General features: G+C 45.7%; 3 protein-coding genes across 4 annotated transcripts in view; 2 read left to right on the top strand and 1 right to left on the bottom strand.

Moving 5' to 3' along the window:
• The first annotated feature begins 2,472 nt into the window (after positions 1–2,472).
• Positions 2,473–8,046, top strand: tmed10 (transmembrane p24 trafficking protein 10). The gene is made up of 5 exons (XM_066677276.1): positions 2,473–2,700; positions 3,490–3,610; positions 4,219–4,292; positions 4,982–5,108; positions 5,643–8,046. The coding sequence occupies exons 1-5, from the start codon at positions 2,524–2,526 to the stop codon at positions 5,762–5,764; spliced, it is 621 nt and encodes a 206-aa protein (XP_066533373.1). The 5' UTR covers positions 2,473–2,523; the 3' UTR covers positions 5,765–8,046.
• An 889-nt stretch (positions 8,047–8,935) lies between these two features.
• Positions 8,936–14,257, top strand: eif2b2 (eukaryotic translation initiation factor 2B, subunit 2 beta). Its single transcript, XM_066677285.1, has 8 exons — positions 8,936–9,212; positions 10,057–10,177; positions 11,316–11,467; positions 12,062–12,225; positions 12,399–12,494; positions 12,861–12,998; positions 13,202–13,268; positions 14,036–14,257. Exons 1-8 carry the CDS (start codon positions 9,059–9,061, stop codon positions 14,191–14,193), a joined length of 1,050 nt encoding a protein of 349 aa, XP_066533382.1. The 5' UTR covers positions 8,936–9,058; the 3' UTR covers positions 14,194–14,257.
• A 1,056-nt stretch (positions 14,258–15,313) lies between these two features.
• zc3h14 (zinc finger CCCH-type containing 14) overlaps positions 15,314–17,500 on the bottom strand; it is a 9,476-nt gene continuing 7,289 nt past the window's right edge. For both annotated transcript variants that reach the window (XM_066676646.1, XM_066676645.1), the window contains exons 13-17: positions 17,272–17,413; positions 16,961–17,097; positions 16,414–16,490; positions 15,853–15,959; positions 15,314–15,550 (exon numbers count right to left, since the gene is read on the bottom strand). In XM_066676646.1, coding sequence (XP_066532743.1) covers positions 15,547–15,550; positions 15,853–15,959; positions 16,414–16,490; positions 16,961–17,097; positions 17,272–17,413 — 467 coding nt within the window. In that variant the 3' untranslated portion in view covers positions 15,314–15,546. The remainder of the gene's footprint in view (positions 15,551–15,852; positions 15,960–16,413; positions 16,491–16,960; positions 17,098–17,271; positions 17,414–17,500) is intronic.

Genomic DNA, 17,500 nt, shown 5'->3' with positions numbered 1-17,500 from the left:
GGCAGAGGGTCCGGAGTCTACCCAGAATCACTGGGCACAAGGTGGGAATACACCCTGGAGGGGGCACCAGTCCTTCACAGGGCGACACACACTCACACATTCACTCACACACTCACACCTACGGACACTTTTGAGTCGCCAATCCACCTACCAATGTGTGTTTTTGGAGCGTGGGAGGAAACCGGAGCACCCGGAGGAAACCCACGCAGACACAGAGAGAACACACCACACTCCTCACAGACAGTCACCGGGACGAAACCCACGCAGACACAGAGAGAACACACCACACTCCTCACAGACAGTCACCCGGAGGAAACCCACGCAGACACAGAGAGAACACACCACACTCCTCACAGACAGTCACCTGGAGGAAACCCACGCAGACACAGAGAGAACACACCACACTCCTCACAGACAGTCACCCGGAGGAAACCCACGCAGACACAGGGAGAACACACCACACTCCTCACAGACAGTCACCCGGAGGAAACCCACGCAGACACAGGGAGAACACACCACACTCCTCACAGACAGTCACCCGGAGGAAACCCACGCAGACACAGAGAGAACACACCACACTCCTCACAGACAGTCACCCGGAGGAAACCCACACAGACACAGGGAGAACACACCACACTCCTCACAGACAGTCACCCGGAGCAGGTCTGCGCTACCATGCCACCCTAGAATTAGAATTAGAGTCACTTTATCGGCCACGGTGCTGCACACAGAGGAATTGTTCTCTGCATTTAACCCAATCCGTGCAGTGAAACACACATTTACACACACTAGTCAATACTAGGGGGCAGTGAGCACACATGCCCTGAACGGTGGGCAGCCCTAGCCACGGCACCTGGGGTTAACTTTAGTTATGACCCGGTTCTGGGGATCGAACCTTCCCGTTACAAGCCCAGTTCCCTAACCACCAGGCCACGGCTGCCCCCGGTGAAGGTGAAGGGGAGGCTGGATCCTAAATAACCACAGCTGCCTTAGCAGTTACGTGAAGTGATAGTTGATAACAGAAATGTTGTGGTGGCTGGTGGGAAGAGAGTGCACTGGGCCCCATATGAAGCTCTAATGGACCATAAGAGATTTGACATTACACCCTGTCTATAAATACAATGATTTAATAACCACATCGTATCATAAACATTACTTACTACTTTATGTTTATGAAAAACGACCAATTGTTCCTTTAACCTCCAAAGTTCACAGCTGAAATCCTAGGGCTTTTAAATATTAATGGGCTTCGCGATGTGAATAATTAATGATATTTAAAAACTGACAAAGAACGTGGAAAGTCCAATTTATTCTTGAGTAATCTGTGAGGAAGCTGCACACATTTCTGAGAACGTTATCATACGCCCTGGATTTCTGGCATTGCTTCTTTATACGGAGCACTTGGGTTCTGTCTTCTTTCTCGTTAAAACGCCCTCCTTCACTCCCACTCATGAGAGAGAGAGAGGTCAGCCGCAGGACGCCGGAGGAAGTGTTTCCTCAGAAAAGCCCTGGCCCATCCCTAGAAAACGTCTAGATTGAGATTATTTCATCAGGAATCAAAGTCCAGTGTGAGACAAACCCTCTTCTTTCGTTATCAACACACCCGTGTCCACTTCCCCTTCACTCTCAGCAGTGCGTAACTTCCACGTCAGACAACAGAGAGGAGGAACGGCTTCAACAGGAGAAAACTTGCTCTTACACAGCATTCAGCAGCTCTGAAAAACTCTGATTACAACAGTGACATCACAGGCCAGCAGGAATACCTCTGTCTGACCACAGCTAACGGAGGAAGGACACGTATCCGGTCATCTTCCATCAACAGACACAACACACTCACTGTGAACACCAGGATTTCACTTTAAAGTTGCAGCTAGTCTACATGCCCACATGCCGTAATCCCCAGTGACGTCTTTTTCATTCATTCACACTCTTCAAGTGCTTGGTCATGATCAGGGTCGTGGCCCAGTCAAGGCGGGAACACACCCTGCACAGGGCTGATTGTTTGGGTACATCTTCTATAACTTCCTGTGCAGCTTTTTGATTAACTGAATATCTAAATATATTAAACATAAAATATAGTTTGTATAAGCACCAGCAAAAGCCAAATGTGTTGAGGAAACAAACCACAATAAATATATGTTCTCTTACATGGATTAATATTTAGGTATAATCAAATATTTTGTTTTATTATGTAATTATTTAATATACTCTTATGCTATTGTATTTGTATCATACGTCTATTTAATGAACATGTAATTCTATAATTTATTTATGGTATTAATCGTGGTTTATGGTATACTTGTGGTATTATACCTAAGAGTTTCCCTGATGTTTTGATTTAGGTTTTTGTAATGTTGCTATGGTGACAAGACTGACTTCTCAAAGGTCCAATCAGCGGAGTCCTTGTAAACACAATGTTCTACCCAATCATAGCCGGACACGGATGTTTCCAGCCAATGGCAGGGCAGAAGGCGGGCCCTGTCGGAATACGGGTGGAGGAAGCCGTTGGCGGCGTAGTGAATCATGGCGCGGCTCGGGTTGTTTCTGCTGCTGGCGCTGGTTTGTGACTCGGTTTCTTCAATATCGTTCTTCTTACCGGTGCGGACGAGGAAATGTCTGAAGGAGGAGATCCACAAGGATGTGTTGGTGACGGGGGAATATGAAATTAGCGAACAGCCGAACACAAAAACTAATCTGAAGGTGAGCGTGTAGATCACCGCGGAGGCTCGGGTTAAGGCGACGTCAGCCATAACGAGCCCGGTTTCTCGACTGAATATGAAGACATTCCTGTTTAAAACGTGCTCAGAATACGCTCGGGTGTTCTTTTATGTCACTCACAGTTATGATTGGACCAGTTCGTGGAGTACATTCAGAGCTGAAAGTGCTAAAATGCGAGTTTAGGCCGGGTGGAGGCTCCCTCACAGTTAACTTTTCCGTTCCACCTTAAATGTCGCTGCAGTTACATGTCAATTTAAGGTGGAACGGAAAGTTCTACCAAAAAACCTGACGGACAAGAAGCCAACTTATCAGCGTCATCTCTCTGACCAGCTGGCAGCACGCTGTCGTGAAATACACGGCCGTAAATGAGAAAATAACACATTTGGGAAAATAAAGTCTGCTTTTTAAGCTGTAAATTGATTTACAGGTGTTTTCTTATTAATTTGGGCCTGCTTTCTGTCTGGAATCCATCAGTGTAATAGTGCCCTCTGCAGCGATCTCAGAAAGCATAATAAAAGTCCTTTAGCACAGTCTTTTTGTGAAATACATTATTGTTATTTTCTTTTATTTTGTTGTGACGTACTTGCCGTGTATTGAACAAGTAACAAGTACAGAATATTATTCGAAAACCAACAATTTATATCACATTTAATGCCATATTCGGAGTTGATATAATTTTGTACAAGAACTTGATTTACTGTGTAATTTATCACGCTCAGACAGACCATAATATGCAGATTTAATTTCACTGAGCTGGTTCCTCTGTTTCAGATCACAGACTCCTCCGGACACATCCTTTACTCCAAAGAAGAAGCCACTAAAGGCAAATTCGCCTTCACCACTGAGGACTATGACATGTTCGAGGTGTGCTTTGAGAGCAAATCCCAGATGGGTGAGTCACACAGGGAAACCCAGGACGTGTGTGTACAGTTCGGCTGATAACTCATGAGAATTACCCAGAGTTCAGTGTGGAACTGACTTCAGCAGAGAAAGCAGTGAAGGAGTTCGAGCTCTGTGCATCGTCCACTCGAGGTCAAAGCTGAAGGGGTGTTGTGAATGTAGTCACAGTTTACAACAGAAATGGATTTTAAGGCATTTGAAAGTGTGGGTAAAGGATGGTGACTGTAGAAATCAGGGGTTAGGGGAATATGATTTTGTTTAAACAAACAAACATTCTGTAGATGCAGTGAAAGACGAGGCAAACTGAAATGGAATAAACCTCCTCCCAAACAAACTCTGAAACCTGGACCTAACAGCTGTGTGTTTAAATCTAACGAGTGACGTTCAGGGGAAATGAAGACTAAATGTTCTTTAAACACTGGGTTGTCGACGCGTTTAGAAAATCAGAGTCAGCCTGTTCCCATCTGTAAACATCTGGTGGTGTTTTGTGCGTCAGGGAACACTGATAAACTGCTCCTGAAAGGATCACCGCTGTGTGGCTCAGCGTCTTCAATAGTTGATGATGTTGTTATAACTTACTTATGTCTTTGTTTTCTGAAGCAATTGGGAGGGTTCCTGATCAGCTGATCAACCTGGACATGAAACACGGGGTCGAGGCCAAGAACTACGAGGAGGTTTGTATGTTTTGGAGTGTTATTAATTAATTCATTCATTCATTCACTGTCTAGCCCTTATCCAGTTCAGGGCGGCGGTGGGTCCGGACCCTAGCCGGAATCACTGGGGGCAGGGCAGGAACACACCCTGGAGGGGGCGCCAGTCCTTCACAGGGAAATGTATTTAACGATTAATATATTTATATTGTTTTGGAAAGTAATAGCACTACACACACACACACACACAACTCCTTTCAACCAAATGAATTTTCAAATGGTTCTGGAAAGTTCAAATGGTTCTTGAACTGGTTCCGTTTAGAAGCCTTAAAACCTTGGTGCTCGCCAGGGAGAACCTCCCACCCCCCAGTTTTCACCAGTTTGGATGGGAACTGAGGCTGCATCCTCAATCGGGGCACTGCACGGTCGCTCGTTTCCAGCGTCTCTGTGGCTGAATCCAGTCATTTGTGCGGTTCTAACGGTCGAGTTCGTTATGACACACTGCTAATGACCCGTTCAGTTCTGCTGAGCCAGACGTGTTCAGTCTCTGAGCTTTTTCTGGATCGTTTTTAGCGCAACACCCCCACGGATGCTGCCACAGAGCATAATATTCTTTGGTTCCAGCTGGAAACCAACACTTTTGGTGTTTGTTTTTGTCCTAAAACCCCAGCTCCTCTGATCTGTTGTCGGTTTGTTTTATTCGTATCTCTCAGATTGCGAAGGTGGAGAAGCTGAAGCCTCTGGAGGTGGAGCTGCGGCGGCTCGAGGACCTGTCGGAGTCCATCGTCAACGACTTCGCCTACATGAAGAAGAGAGAGGAGGAGATGAGGGACACGAACGGTCAGTTTTAAACCACATTGGAAATGTTTAGAACGCACAATATTTAAATTCCCACTAGTGACAAGGACTAGCAAAATAGCGCCCCATAGTGGAGCAGTCCCTAAATGTGAGTGAGTATGTGAGAAATGGTGCCACCTTGTGGTGCCGTGAGGAGCTTCCCATCAAAAATAATCCGACCCAGTAAAATAAAGCACATTAAACAGTGTTTAATGATGAAAGATGATTTCTAAATGTAGTTTTTCTTGACGTTGAACTGAAAAACGTGGTGCGCAATGGTTTTAAAACTAACTTTTTCACTATTACACATTTCAGAAAGTGCACACAGTGAAGATAAATGGACTAAAGGTCTCTGCCGTGACACGTGGGGGTGGGAGTGCTCTTTAAGAACTGACTGTATTTTATTGTGTTGTTTTGTTCCACTCTGATCCTGATGTGTACTGAATGCCGATAAGAAGCTGAAGCATGAGTGTAATGGCGGTATCAGCTCGTCTCTGTCCGGTTCAACGTCTTACTGTTGGTTCTCTCTCTCCACAGAATCCACCAACACGCGTGTGCTGTACTTCAGTATTTTCTCCATGTGTTGTCTGATCGGTTTGGCCACGTGGCAGGTGTTCTACCTCCGTCGGTTCTTCAAGGCCAAGAAGCTGATCGAGTAGAACCCGTGGAACCACCGAGCAGAGACCTGCAGTCCCATGACACCCACAGTCTCTCAGTCCTCACCCTTGTTTTTCTTCACCGTCAAAAACAAGGCGTCTGCAGGTTTTTTAATGGGTTTATTTTTGGAGAGAACATCCAGCAGGTCACTGTCTGGGAAACATCTGCTCCATGTTCGCTCGTACAGTCTGTCCATTTCTCACAGATCTTTTTTTTTTCTTTTTTCTTTTTTTGGGGTGTGTGTGTGTTTTACGTAATTTGGAAAAAAAACTAAACACCTGTATTTTTTACTTTAGTTTTATTTGATGTACGACCGTTTACGACCTTTAAAGAAGTTCAAAAACACAGACCAGACGCTTCAGCGATTCACTCGTGAACACTGTGTGTGATGTGGGAGGTGCAGCGAGATCCAACTCTGTCCGTAAAGCAGTCAATTAAACCCTGATGGCGCTGAATTAGTTCGTTTAAAGCTTTAAAGCAACACAAGGTAAGATTTGGTGTTTCCTGAATTCAAGGAGGATGGGGAAGGGTTGGTTTCCTCGCCTCCTCCAAAAGTTACATAGTGCAGTTTCTGCCGTGCTGAACTTGGCGTAGAGGTTCTGTTCTCCCTGTTACAGCTCAGTGGAGCATCCCAATGATTTTGAAGCTGTAATTTTAATGTAAAAACACTACCTAGTGTTGCTTTAATGCCAGGTGTTAAATCATGGGGGTGATGTGATGGCTGCCTACGCTGGGGCTTTAAGAACACGTACAGACATCACGTTTAAAACGTGGAGGAGCCGGCGCTAGTCTTCACAGGAGGTCAACGTAAAGGGGTTTAATTTAAAGTGAAGGGCCGTGGTGATCTGTTTATAACTCTGTCACGGAGCCTCACTCTGACGCGTCTCAGAGAGTGTGATCAGATCTGAGTGTGTGCTGCGGGAAACAACATCGGCGTCTGTTTGGGAACTTAACTTTAATTTCACTCTTTACGCCTCATTCCATCATGAGCTACGCTAACCTCCCTTTCATGATACAGCTTTGGAGACGTGAGTGTGTTACTCTGTGTGTTTGTGTGTGTTATGTAGTCCCTGGGTAAGCAGCTTGCGCGCGCGCACACACACACACACACACACAGGACTGAGGTAGTATTAATAATAATCATCGTTATTTGTTATTAATAAGTAATAATACTTGGAAGTAGAGCTGGGACTAATTATATTGGTGCAACTCTGTGCTTTCCACTGGAGAGTTGTTCAACAAAACAGGATTCACAAGTTAGCCAGATAATGTAATCCCAGATTTGAGGTCTGTTGTATGGGAATGGTGTTCTCTCTGTGTCTGCGTGGGTTTCCTCCGGGTGCTCTGGTTTCCTCCCATCCTCCAAAAACACACAGTGGTAGGTGGATTGGTGACTCAAAAGTGTCCGTAGGTGTGTGTGTGTCGCCCTGTGAAGGACTGGTGCCCCCTCCAGGGTGTGTACCCACCTTGCGCCCAGTGATTCCGGGAAGACTCCGGACTCACCGCGACCCTGAACTGGATAAGGGCTACAGACAATGGATGAGTGGATGCAAGGGAATGTCCCTCAGCTCTTTTTCTACCAGACAATGCCCTGAGACTTGAGTTATCTGGATAAAGAGAGAAACCCAGTGTTTGGAATATTATCCCCACAGTTTATCTGGATTATTCACATCTAACGTCCCCATTGTCCAATAGAATAACAGCCCTATTTCTCTGTTGGACAGACCTCAGTTTTGGGCTTGAGTTATCAGGCTAACTCGTCTGATCCTGCTTTGTGAAGTGGCTGGATTAGGTTTAATCTCAGGCTGAAAAGGATGGTAGGTCACCATCAACGTTACAGATGTAGTCCTAGACGAACGAGGCTTAACCCGTGTTTGAGTGTTTGCCATCGACTGAGGCTCAGCCGGACGCTGCCGACGAACGAGAAGAGCGTTCGGGACCCTCTCCCTCTCTGGTTTGAAACTCACCTCCACCGTGGAAGAGCTCCGGTGACGATTCCAGATTTAAATTCAAGTGGATTCTTCGGCTAAAAGCAAAGTGACTCAGCGCACGATTGTTAATTTTATTTTGTTTTAATGTAATTATGAGGTGGTGGATGTGGTAACGTTAGCGTGGGGCAGGGTGATGGGTGATGGTTGGTTTGAGATTTTTTTGCAAAAGCCCGTCATTTAGTGAATAATTTTGATCTACGTTTCCATGTTGGATTTTGTTGATTCTGTGGCAGTTCGTTTTAAAACCAAATAAAACTGAATTGTCAATAAAATTGTTAAATAAAACACTCTTTGTGTGTGCGTCCGTATCCCTGTTTCATCCTTTTATTATACAGATGTACTCTGAGAAAGAGTAAAACATGGGTTTACTGTTTAAAACCTTACTGCTGCTGTTCTCTGGAGGGTGATGTGTATGGGAACAAACACGGGTCAAAACCTTTCAAATGTTCACCACACGCTGTGAAGAAGACGACTGTTTAAAACAGGAAGGAGAAATCAGCTTTGACCCGTATTTCTTTAAATGAACATAACCCCAAATACAGCCTGATAAACTGCTCCAGGACTTTTATTTTGGAATGCAGCTGGGAATAAATCCATTACACAGACTTTACAGGAGAATTAAACTTGACATATTTCTTTAAATCAGTCGATTATTTGTTTATTTAAACACTGCTGAGGACAATATGCCGCAATATTAGTTTGATTCACTAAACAAACTGCTGAGTACAATGTGTCTCCAACAACAAAGCCATTATTTATTATGAATATTAATATTAATCTTTATATTTGTTCATTTGCTTGTTTTATATATTTAGTCGTGAAAAAAGTCAGTATTTATGATTATTTTAATTTGCTTGCTTTATTTTCTCAAAATCCATATTTATGATCGTGTATATTTTGATTTATTCATTGTAAACAGCTAAACTTATTTTAAACATAAGATTCCTTATTTACTGATTATTTTTATTACTTTTGCTCACTTTGTATATTTATATTCTCATTTATTTGTAATTATTTAATTTAAAATAAGTAATTATTTCTCTTAATTTGATTATATATGATTTTGCTTGCTGTATTTTGCGAAAAACAACAAAACCCCTGAGAGACACTTAGGTTTCATCAGATGTACCCAAACTTTTGCCCGCACACTCCAGGACTGCATTTCCCATGATGCCTCGCGCGGGTGATTACTCAGTGCATCGCGGGAACTCTGGGTGACGAGGTGTGGAGAGCGGGCCGCGCGCTACTGAGAGAACCACGGGTTACTGACGGAACCGAGAGCGGACCGAACCGAACCGAGGCACGATGCCGGGCGCGGATAAAGAGACGGACCTGTGCGAGCGGGTAGAGCTGTTTCTGTCCGAGTTAAAGCGCGGGGGACGGGGCTCAGGAGAGACCGCTCGCAGCACGGCGGCGCTACTGCGCAGAATCACCGCGCAGGCGCGCTGGAGCAGCGCAGGTCCGTAAACAAAACAGTAAACGACTACTATACACAAAACTTAACACACACTAACACAGTCTGTCTTTTGCTCTGAATACTTTGATTGTGTGTGTTGTGCTGGTGTAGAGTGGATCAGACACAGCAGTGCTGCTGGAGTTTTTAAACCCTGTGTCCACTCTCTGTCCACTCTGTGAGACACTCCTCCCTCACTGGTCCACCTTGTAGATGTAGAGTCAGAGACAGTAGCTCATCTGTCGCTGCACAGTGTGTGTCGCTCGTCCTCTAGTCCTTCATCAGTGACACAGGACGCTGTCGGCTGGATGTTTTTGGTCGGTGGACTGTTCTCGGTCCAGACACTGAGGGGTTTAAAAACTCCAGCAGCACTGCTGTGTCTGATCCACTCTACACCAGCACAACACACACTAACACACCACCACCACGTCAGTGTCACTGCAGTTAAACCCCTGTCGCAGTAACCATGGTTACGGTGTTGATATATTGTCAGAAAAGTAGTTGTGATAAAGACATTATTGTTAGTTAAAGGTCATTTCCTGCCACAGATGTAAGAGTAATATAAACAATAAAATAGAGTGATTACACCACTTTTAAAGAGTAAGGAATTTTTAACCAAAACTTGTTGAGAATATTCAGACACTGGGTCTGAAATGTGAATAAATTTTTAAATGTAGTAAAATAAATAGAATTCAAATAAAGCCAAGTGTTTTTAAATAAATTCACACAAAATTGAGGTGAAATTGATGCAAATTTGTTGTAAATTTGAGGTTAAATTGTTGTAAAATTGAGGTGAAGTTTCTGTGAAATTGAGAGAACGTAGTTTTTATTAACGGTTTGTGTTCTTAAGGGGACCTGATGGAGATCATTCGTAAAGAAGGCCGGAGGATGACCGCCGCTCAGCCGTCAGAGACCACGGTGGGAAATATGGTGCGGCGAGTTCTGAAAATCATCCGCGAGGAATACGCCAGGTACGAGGTGCACACAGAGTCCACAGAGAGAGACTTTAAACCCAAACAAACCCTAAACCACAGGCGCTTTCCCACTGCACGGGACCAGGCCCGGGTGTAGATCACGTGTCGTGGGGTCAGGACCCTGCAGTGGAAGAGCGTCTGACTCTGAATCGCCTTCAGCTTCGAGGAAACGGAAACGGACACCTGCCCAAATTACGACTTTGTTTATGTTCCGTATGCAAACGAATCCCTCATGTGCATAAAACTGGCCTGGATCACCCTGGTGCACGCAGGCGTCGCCCCGGCGAGAGAACACAGGGAGCATTCTCAGCTGACGGTCAGTGTGGGAGGAGGAGGGAGGCGCGGACGTCAGCTGAGACGATAAGAGTCCTCTGTTTACGTTCCCAGGAGTTGATTCAGAGTTAGTTCAGAATGATATTTGCATCTAGAGTAAGTCCCTGGATGAGGCAGAGGTCCTGGAAATAACACAAGAATGACATGCAGAACAGGGGCAGTGGAGCAGCTGCACATGAGTGTAGGGTCATCGTACACATGGCCCAGTGTGAGACGGCGGGGCATCACCTCATCCAGAACCTCATTAGAACCAGAACCAGCTTCTCCCCACGGAGCTGCAGCTCTTATCAACAACAGTGGACCCCTTTAGACTTTAAACGCCTGAAGCCTACAGCTCCTTTACAGTGTTGTTATTCTCTGATGAGACTTAGTTACACCTCTCGGAGCTGTTCAGATCGTTCTGTCGTATCCCGTATGTATGAGTTTTTAAAGCACATTTTATAGGAGGTGTTCACAGACCGGAGCACGGAGGAGTTTACTGTTGGAGTCTGAGCTGAATCCTCTACTCAGTAAATGAAAAGACTCTAATTCAAAAATTCATTAAAACTACCCTGAGATGTTGTGATGAAGGGATTAAGACGGTTTCCTCGGGGCTTTTTTGACTTGAACATCACACACTGCACATTTCTCTAGCTCTCAGGAACACAGGGAGGATCCCACGCTATCGTTTTATCGTTGTGATTGTTTTTTAATCGACAGACGATTCTGAAACAAACATAGTTCCATCGTGTTGATCTCACACTGATTCTTTTATTTCACGTTTAATCCGGAGCACGTTGCTGTCCCCTGGTGTTCTCCCCAGGTCCCGGGGCAGCAGCGAGGAGGCGGATCAGCAGGAGTCTCTCCACAAACTGCTCACGTCCGGCGGCTCCAGCGAGGAGAACTTCCGCCAGCACTTCCCTCCGCTCAAGGCCAACGTCATCGAGGCCATCAACGAGCTGCTCACCGAACTGGGTACGAACATAGGACCTCGATCCTCCCACCCACATCTGTCTGTCTGTCAGCCTGCTGCAGGCCTAGACGTGGGGGTCACACTGTGTGGACCGGTGCCTGGACATGAAAGGGTCATGGGATTCACAGTAAAATTCCTGACACTTTCACTCTTTCACATTTATTTAGCTTTAAAACCTCAGTCGATTTCCACAGTTTGAAAAGTTCACGCACATCGTCAGCTAAAGTTAGGACTCAGCCGCAGCTACAACATGTTTTTAACTCTTAATGACCACAGGCCTCAAAACACACACAAGAAAACACATTCGACACACAGTTCCACCTTAAATGGTGCAGCAGTTTACATTTCAGGGCCTCATTCCACCTTAAAGGGTGCTGTAATTATATTAGAGTATTTTATTTATTTATCAGCACTGCTATAATCACGATGTTAGATTTTCACAGTTGTCCATCGTTACTGCTACAAAGTGTCTTTAATGTGAAGCACTAAACTGCACCCCCTTGTGGAGCAGTTCCTAACCTTAACCTTGTGGAGAATTGTATTCTGGCTGTGAGTGTATTTCCCTGACTATGTGTGTGTGTTGTTCCTGCCTCTAGAGGGCACCACAGACAACATCGCGATGCAGGCCCTGGAGCACATCCACTCCAACGAGGTGATCATGACCATCGGACGCTCGCGCACCGTCGAAGCCTTCCTCAAAGACGCCGCACGCAAACGCAAATTCCATGTCATTTGCGCTGAGTGCGCCCCCTTCTGCCAGGTATACGCTACTGCGACACACAACTCGTGGCCTTTTCTACCCCATGCCAGGACAGGAGCAGGACAACGTTCGCTCTGTGGACAGCTCTCTGAACTGAGAAGATGTTAATGTGTACACAGTGGTATATAAATGAATAATATAGAACTAAACTGTCTCGTGTTTCTCCTGCTCAGGGGCACGAGATGGCGACGAGTCTCTCCAAAGACGGAATCGAGACGACGGTGATCCCCGACGCAGCAATATTCGCCGTCATGTCCAGGGTCAATAAGGTGGGAAACACCCGGACGTTTGAAACCTGTCCTGCAATGTTTTTATTTGTTTCTGTGATATATTTTACTCGCAACAAAAAACAAACACTTTCTACACTGAATAAACTGTAATGTGTGGCATTAAAATAACACTAGGTAGTATTTTGACCTAAATATTCCAGCTTTAAAATCATTGTGAAGCTTAATGGAGCTGTAGTAAGGAGAATCGAGCCTCTGTCATTGCTACTCCGGGCTCAGCACTGCAGAAACTGCACTGTGTAACTTTTGGAGGATGGTAGTTTTCAGACAGCGCTGAACTGTTAGAAACGGAAGTGCAAGCTGTTTATAATAAACACTTTGTAATAAAATGTTGGTGTTCCTCTGCAGGTGATCATCGGTACTCAGACGGTTCTAGCTAACGGAGGACTGAGAGCCGTGAACGGAACCCACACACTCGCTCTCGCCGCGAAACACCACTCCACTCCGCTCATCGTGTGCGCCCCCATGTTCAAGCTCTCTCCTCAGGTACTGAACAGCTGCTGACACAGCCCTGAGCAGCACCTCCTTTAATCTCTCGCAGGAACAACACTCCGTATCGCCTCAGCGGGAATGGGCGGGGCTAGAGTGATGTAGGCTGTGTGGGTGGGGCTAATGTATTATAAACTGGGTGGAGCTTCATGTAATGTTAATACGTTCAGATTTGTGACATCACATTTCTTCTCTCGCAGTTTCCGAACGAAGAGGACACCTTTCACAAGTTCGTTTCTCCACAAGAAGTGCTTCCTTTCACTGAAGGTAAACCTTCCTTAAACAGATGTAGGGTCAGTCCCATGTCCCCTGACACTGACCCCTACCCCTCCGTGTTGGGAGAGAGCAGTGGGGTGAAGTGGGAGGGCAACATGGCTCTTCAAACAGATCTTTCAGAGTCACTCTCCAAACGGTGGGTTATGATGCCCAAAGACACCCACAGGGGTCAGTGTTTCCTCCTTTAAACTCTATGACCCCCAGTGTATTCTCTGAGTTTAATGTAGTTTCAGTGGATTATGGCCTTCACTTCAGAACGAGCAGAAAACAGCCGACGTCTCTGGAGTTAGCTGTAAATCTCCAGTTCCACCTTAAATGGTGAAGACATTACATTCCTATTACATCATTTAAGGTGGAACTGAAGGTTTGAAGGAGAATCTGAGCTGAGCTCCATGTCACAGAAGAGTGAGGAGAGGGGGGTAATCTCTGATTGTGGAACTCTTCTGAAGGAGAATGAGGTTCTAAATGTAACTAAAGTCCAGCAGCTCCTCTGATATCACTGCAGACTGGTGCAGAGCTGCTACAGAGCGGCGCTAGTCGCCTGGGAATGAAGCGCTGCTCTGTTTTATTTGTGTTCTGATGATGTATCAGGGTCTTGAAGAGATTTAACCACTGCGCCCTGTAACTCAGCTCCGAGGGGCAAGAGGACACTCAGAAACAAGGGGGAGGGGGGGAAACAGGAATGGGATTGAACCTTAGAGTCGGAATACACACAGTAAGATCTTGTCTAGAACGCTGATTGATGTGTGTGTTTGCAGGTGAGATCCTGTCGAAGGTGAACGCTCACTGCCCCGTGTTTGACTACGTCCCTCCAGAGTTAATCACACTGTTCATCTCCAACATCGGCGGAAACGCTCCGTCGTACATCTACAGACTGATGAGTGAACTCTACCACCCCGAGGACCACGAGCTGTAAACAGAAACGCACATAAACTAATAAACACAAATAAAGCCTTCGCCAGACGCTCAGTGCTTCCTTTTCCTTTACATTCCTCGTGTGTGTGTCTCCCCACGACCTGTGGGTGGCGCTGTAGCTGCACAGATCTGAGTGGGTTTTGTTGAAGGAAACTGGTGAAAAACATTTATCGACTATTTTCACAATGAAAACGATGAGAATTAAACACAAAATTGAAGATGAGAACTTTGAAATGATGTTGTGCACTTCGTCAGAAAAAAAACACTAAACCGAAAGTGGAATTCAGATAAATGACCCATTATTTCTGATTTAGAAAAAGAAAAGGGCACGGAAAATCTACACAGGGAAACGCTCCTCCGTCTAGGGTCTGTTCGCGGTTGTCAGGGTGACAGAAGACAGACGAATACTAAGGAGTCGACTCCCAAAGAATTGATTCTTTCAGCTTCTGAGAGTGGCTCGAATCACGAGTTCATCAGTTGAATCTTTGGGAGTCGACTCAGTCTCGGTTTGTGACGCTTTCTGCAGCGATTTAACCTTAAAACATTAACATTAAATAAATACAAAGTGCTTCCGTAATTCGACGATTTTAAACGTAAATGTGTTGTGATTGTTGTTAAAAGCCGTAAAACCATTAAAATACAAAAAGTAGGCACCCGTCTGGGGTCAGTGTGTGTGTGTGTGTGGTGTTCCCTCTGGCCCTGGGGTCATGCTTGTACGCTCCTGTAGGGGGCAGCTGTGCCTGGACAGGGTAGAGAAGTGGGCTTGGGTCTGGAAGGTGGTCAGTTTGATTCTCACAGTCAGCACACGCCTGAATACAGGGGAGTGATTGAACACTGGTGTGTGTGTCCACAGGTGGGTGGATGACAGGCAGAGAATCTGTTTCCGTATGAAACTGAATGGAATGTCATTCTTGTCTTTATTCCTTCTTCAGGAACGAGTCCTTTCCCGATTTACCCCAAACACCCAGCGCTGAAGTCCCGTGTTCTCCACACCTCATTGTCCCCGTTGTGGAGCAGCTCTTAAAGGCGAGTGGCGCCCCCTTGTGGACAACTCAGGACTGAAGTATTAATGTAAAAAAAACAGACAGAGCTCAGTGGAGGAAGTTCTTTAATGCACTCAACGGTCTCCAAACATTTCAGTAAATTACAAAAAGAGGAATTCAACCCCAGATTCTTTTAAAAAATTCATCTGAAAAAAAAAAAAAAAAAAAAAACAAATTCAAAGAAAGAGAAAATAAACCCAGAAAACTAAAACCACGACGAGTGTCGCAGAGGATCGAGGCTCAGCCAGCGCCGCCGCAGACCAGCGCAGGCTCACTTTAAAAACAGAAATCACAGCTTCCCAGCATTCCTTTCACCTGCGGGAGAAAACACACCCGATCAGACACACGGCCGTCACCAGGCCTCCATCAGCCCTCCTTTAATGAGGGGCTTTTATCCCCAGTTTATGATTCATCTGCAGTCTCCACACTGCCCCCACCTCAGGAGGAAGAGTGTGTGTGTGTGTGGTGGGGAGGGTCACGTGCTTCCTCCGAGACACGTGAGGCTGTCCCAACATTCTCAAACAAACGTGAGAGTGACTGGGTGAGCGTGTGACGCCCTGGGAGACCCTCGACAGCTTTAAGACTCACATGAATGAATATAAGTGTGTGTGTGTTACCCTGTCTGTGTCTTGGTCCACTTTAACGCGTGTCTGGGAGGTACAGACGCTGTCGGGTGGTAGAAGGTGCATCCTGCTCTTTTACAGTGAGCTGCGAAGCGACACGGCTGAAAACAAACACAAATAAAAGGGTCATTTGACTTTAAAACTAAACTCCAGCCACTTTTAAACGTTTTAAAGTTTCTGTGTGAGCTGTTGAACACGTATATCCTCACACTCCAGTTAAACCCTGTATCTGTGTGTGTGTGTGTGTGTGTGTGTGTTACTGCATCATCTGAACACAGCAGCTCTCCTTCACACTGTGTGTAAATCTCACGACGACTGACCAATGGAAACGCTCCAAAATTACTCTGAATACAGTCTTTTCTTAATAAAAATTCAGCAGGAATCTGGTTGGATTTAAACTAAATATAAACATTAACGGATTAAAACACAAACTACATCAAATTCTAAAGTTAGAGCAAAGACTGACGAGCGTTAATTAATTAAAAAAAACATAAGAGGCTTCACTCCACAGAAACACACTCTGAATGAATGAATGAATGAATGAAGGGACCTTACTTTGGGGTGATAGAAGGGACAGTCCATCTTTTTACAGTGAGGAAAGAAACGGCACACACTGCTGGACTGAGACGGTACTGCAGACAGAGAAATAAACATCAGGAATTAAATCTCACACTGACTCCCTCCCTCAGCTATAAGGAACCTCTTTCAGAAACAGCGCTGAGGCCGCTCCGGTGTGAACTCCTCTTTAATTCTCTCGTGTCCTGTTATAACAGTGATGTTAAACACACAGACCCTTCTGACTCAAACTCACTGCTCCACCTTAAAAGAGGCAGAGCTTCTGAACGTAAACAAACCAGAGACAGCTGCAGTTTCCCACAATCACAGGTGTCCCCTTTAAGGCAGTGTCTGTGTTAGTTTTTTACCAAACACTGCTTCTCCACCATCCTCACGCTCCCAGGCTCCACTTTCCTCTGATTTACTCTCCTCAGTTTTACAGCTTCCCTCTTTCATTCTCGAGGTAAAACAACTACAGTGTGATTTCTATTTACAGCAGGGATTTAACTCCGTCACACAGCCCCAGGGTCGCGGAGGTGAGGCGTACCTGTGCGAGGGGGCGGGGCCAGGGCTCTCCTGCTGACGTGTGTGTACGGACAGTCGGCTTTAGAGCACTTCGCATCGTATTTACAGTTCGGGTGGATGAACAGACACTTCTCTCCGTACACACAGCTCGGAAACGTCCTGAAAAACACACACACACACATTAAATCTGGCTTCTTTATTTAAGTCCACAGTTCTAGGCATAAACAAGAGATCAATATCAACATCACAACCTCTCAGTGCAGCACCTTCCACTCTGCTACAGATACACATCTCTGTGTGTGTGTGTGTGTGTGTGTGTGTGTGTATATTTACTTGCACTGTGTTGTGGGGTGATGGTAAACACACTCGTCTCCGCTCTTGCACGCCGGCCAAAACCTGCATCTCTCCATAACCTTCTGTCGTTTCACCGGAACAGATTCCACCTCCATCTCCTCCTCCCCCTCCATCCCTCCATCTGTGGAGGAGAAGAGAAACACCTCCAGCCTCTTTTACACAGTGATAGGAAACTTTCTGTCCAGAGTGGACCTCGCAGCCGAGTTGT

The sequence above is a fragment of the Hoplias malabaricus genome, chromosome 7 (genome assembly GCF_029633855.1).
Source record: "Hoplias malabaricus isolate fHopMal1 chromosome 7, fHopMal1.hap1, whole genome shotgun sequence".
NCBI classification, from domain to species: domain Eukaryota; kingdom Metazoa; phylum Chordata; class Actinopteri; order Characiformes; family Erythrinidae; genus Hoplias; species Hoplias malabaricus.
The sequence above is the reverse complement of the archived record's forward strand: the minus strand, read 5'-3'. Positions and strand labels throughout refer to the sequence as shown.

Excerpts from the sequence above, each read along its gene's own strand:
- tmed10 (XM_066677276.1), top strand. The coding sequence starts at position 2,524 with ATGGCGCGGCTCGGGTTGTTTCTGCTGCTGGCGCTGGTTTGTGACTCG. Across the intron at positions 2,701-3,489 it reads ACACAAAAACTAATCTGAAG|ATCACAGACTCCTCCGGACA; the intron begins GTGAGCGTGTAG and ends CCTCTGTTTCAG. Across the intron at positions 4,293-4,981 it reads AGGCCAAGAACTACGAGGAG|ATTGCGAAGGTGGAGAAGCT; the intron begins GTTTGTATGTTT and ends CGTATCTCTCAG.
- eif2b2 (XM_066677285.1), top strand. The coding sequence starts at position 9,059 with ATGCCGGGCGCGGATAAAGAGACGGACCTGTGCGAGCGGGTAGAGCTG. Across the intron at positions 12,226-12,398 it reads AGTGCGCCCCCTTCTGCCAG|GGGCACGAGATGGCGACGAG; the intron begins GTATACGCTACT and ends TCTCCTGCTCAG. Across the intron at positions 12,495-12,860 it reads TCATGTCCAGGGTCAATAAG|GTGATCATCGGTACTCAGAC; the intron begins GTGGGAAACACC and ends GTTCCTCTGCAG.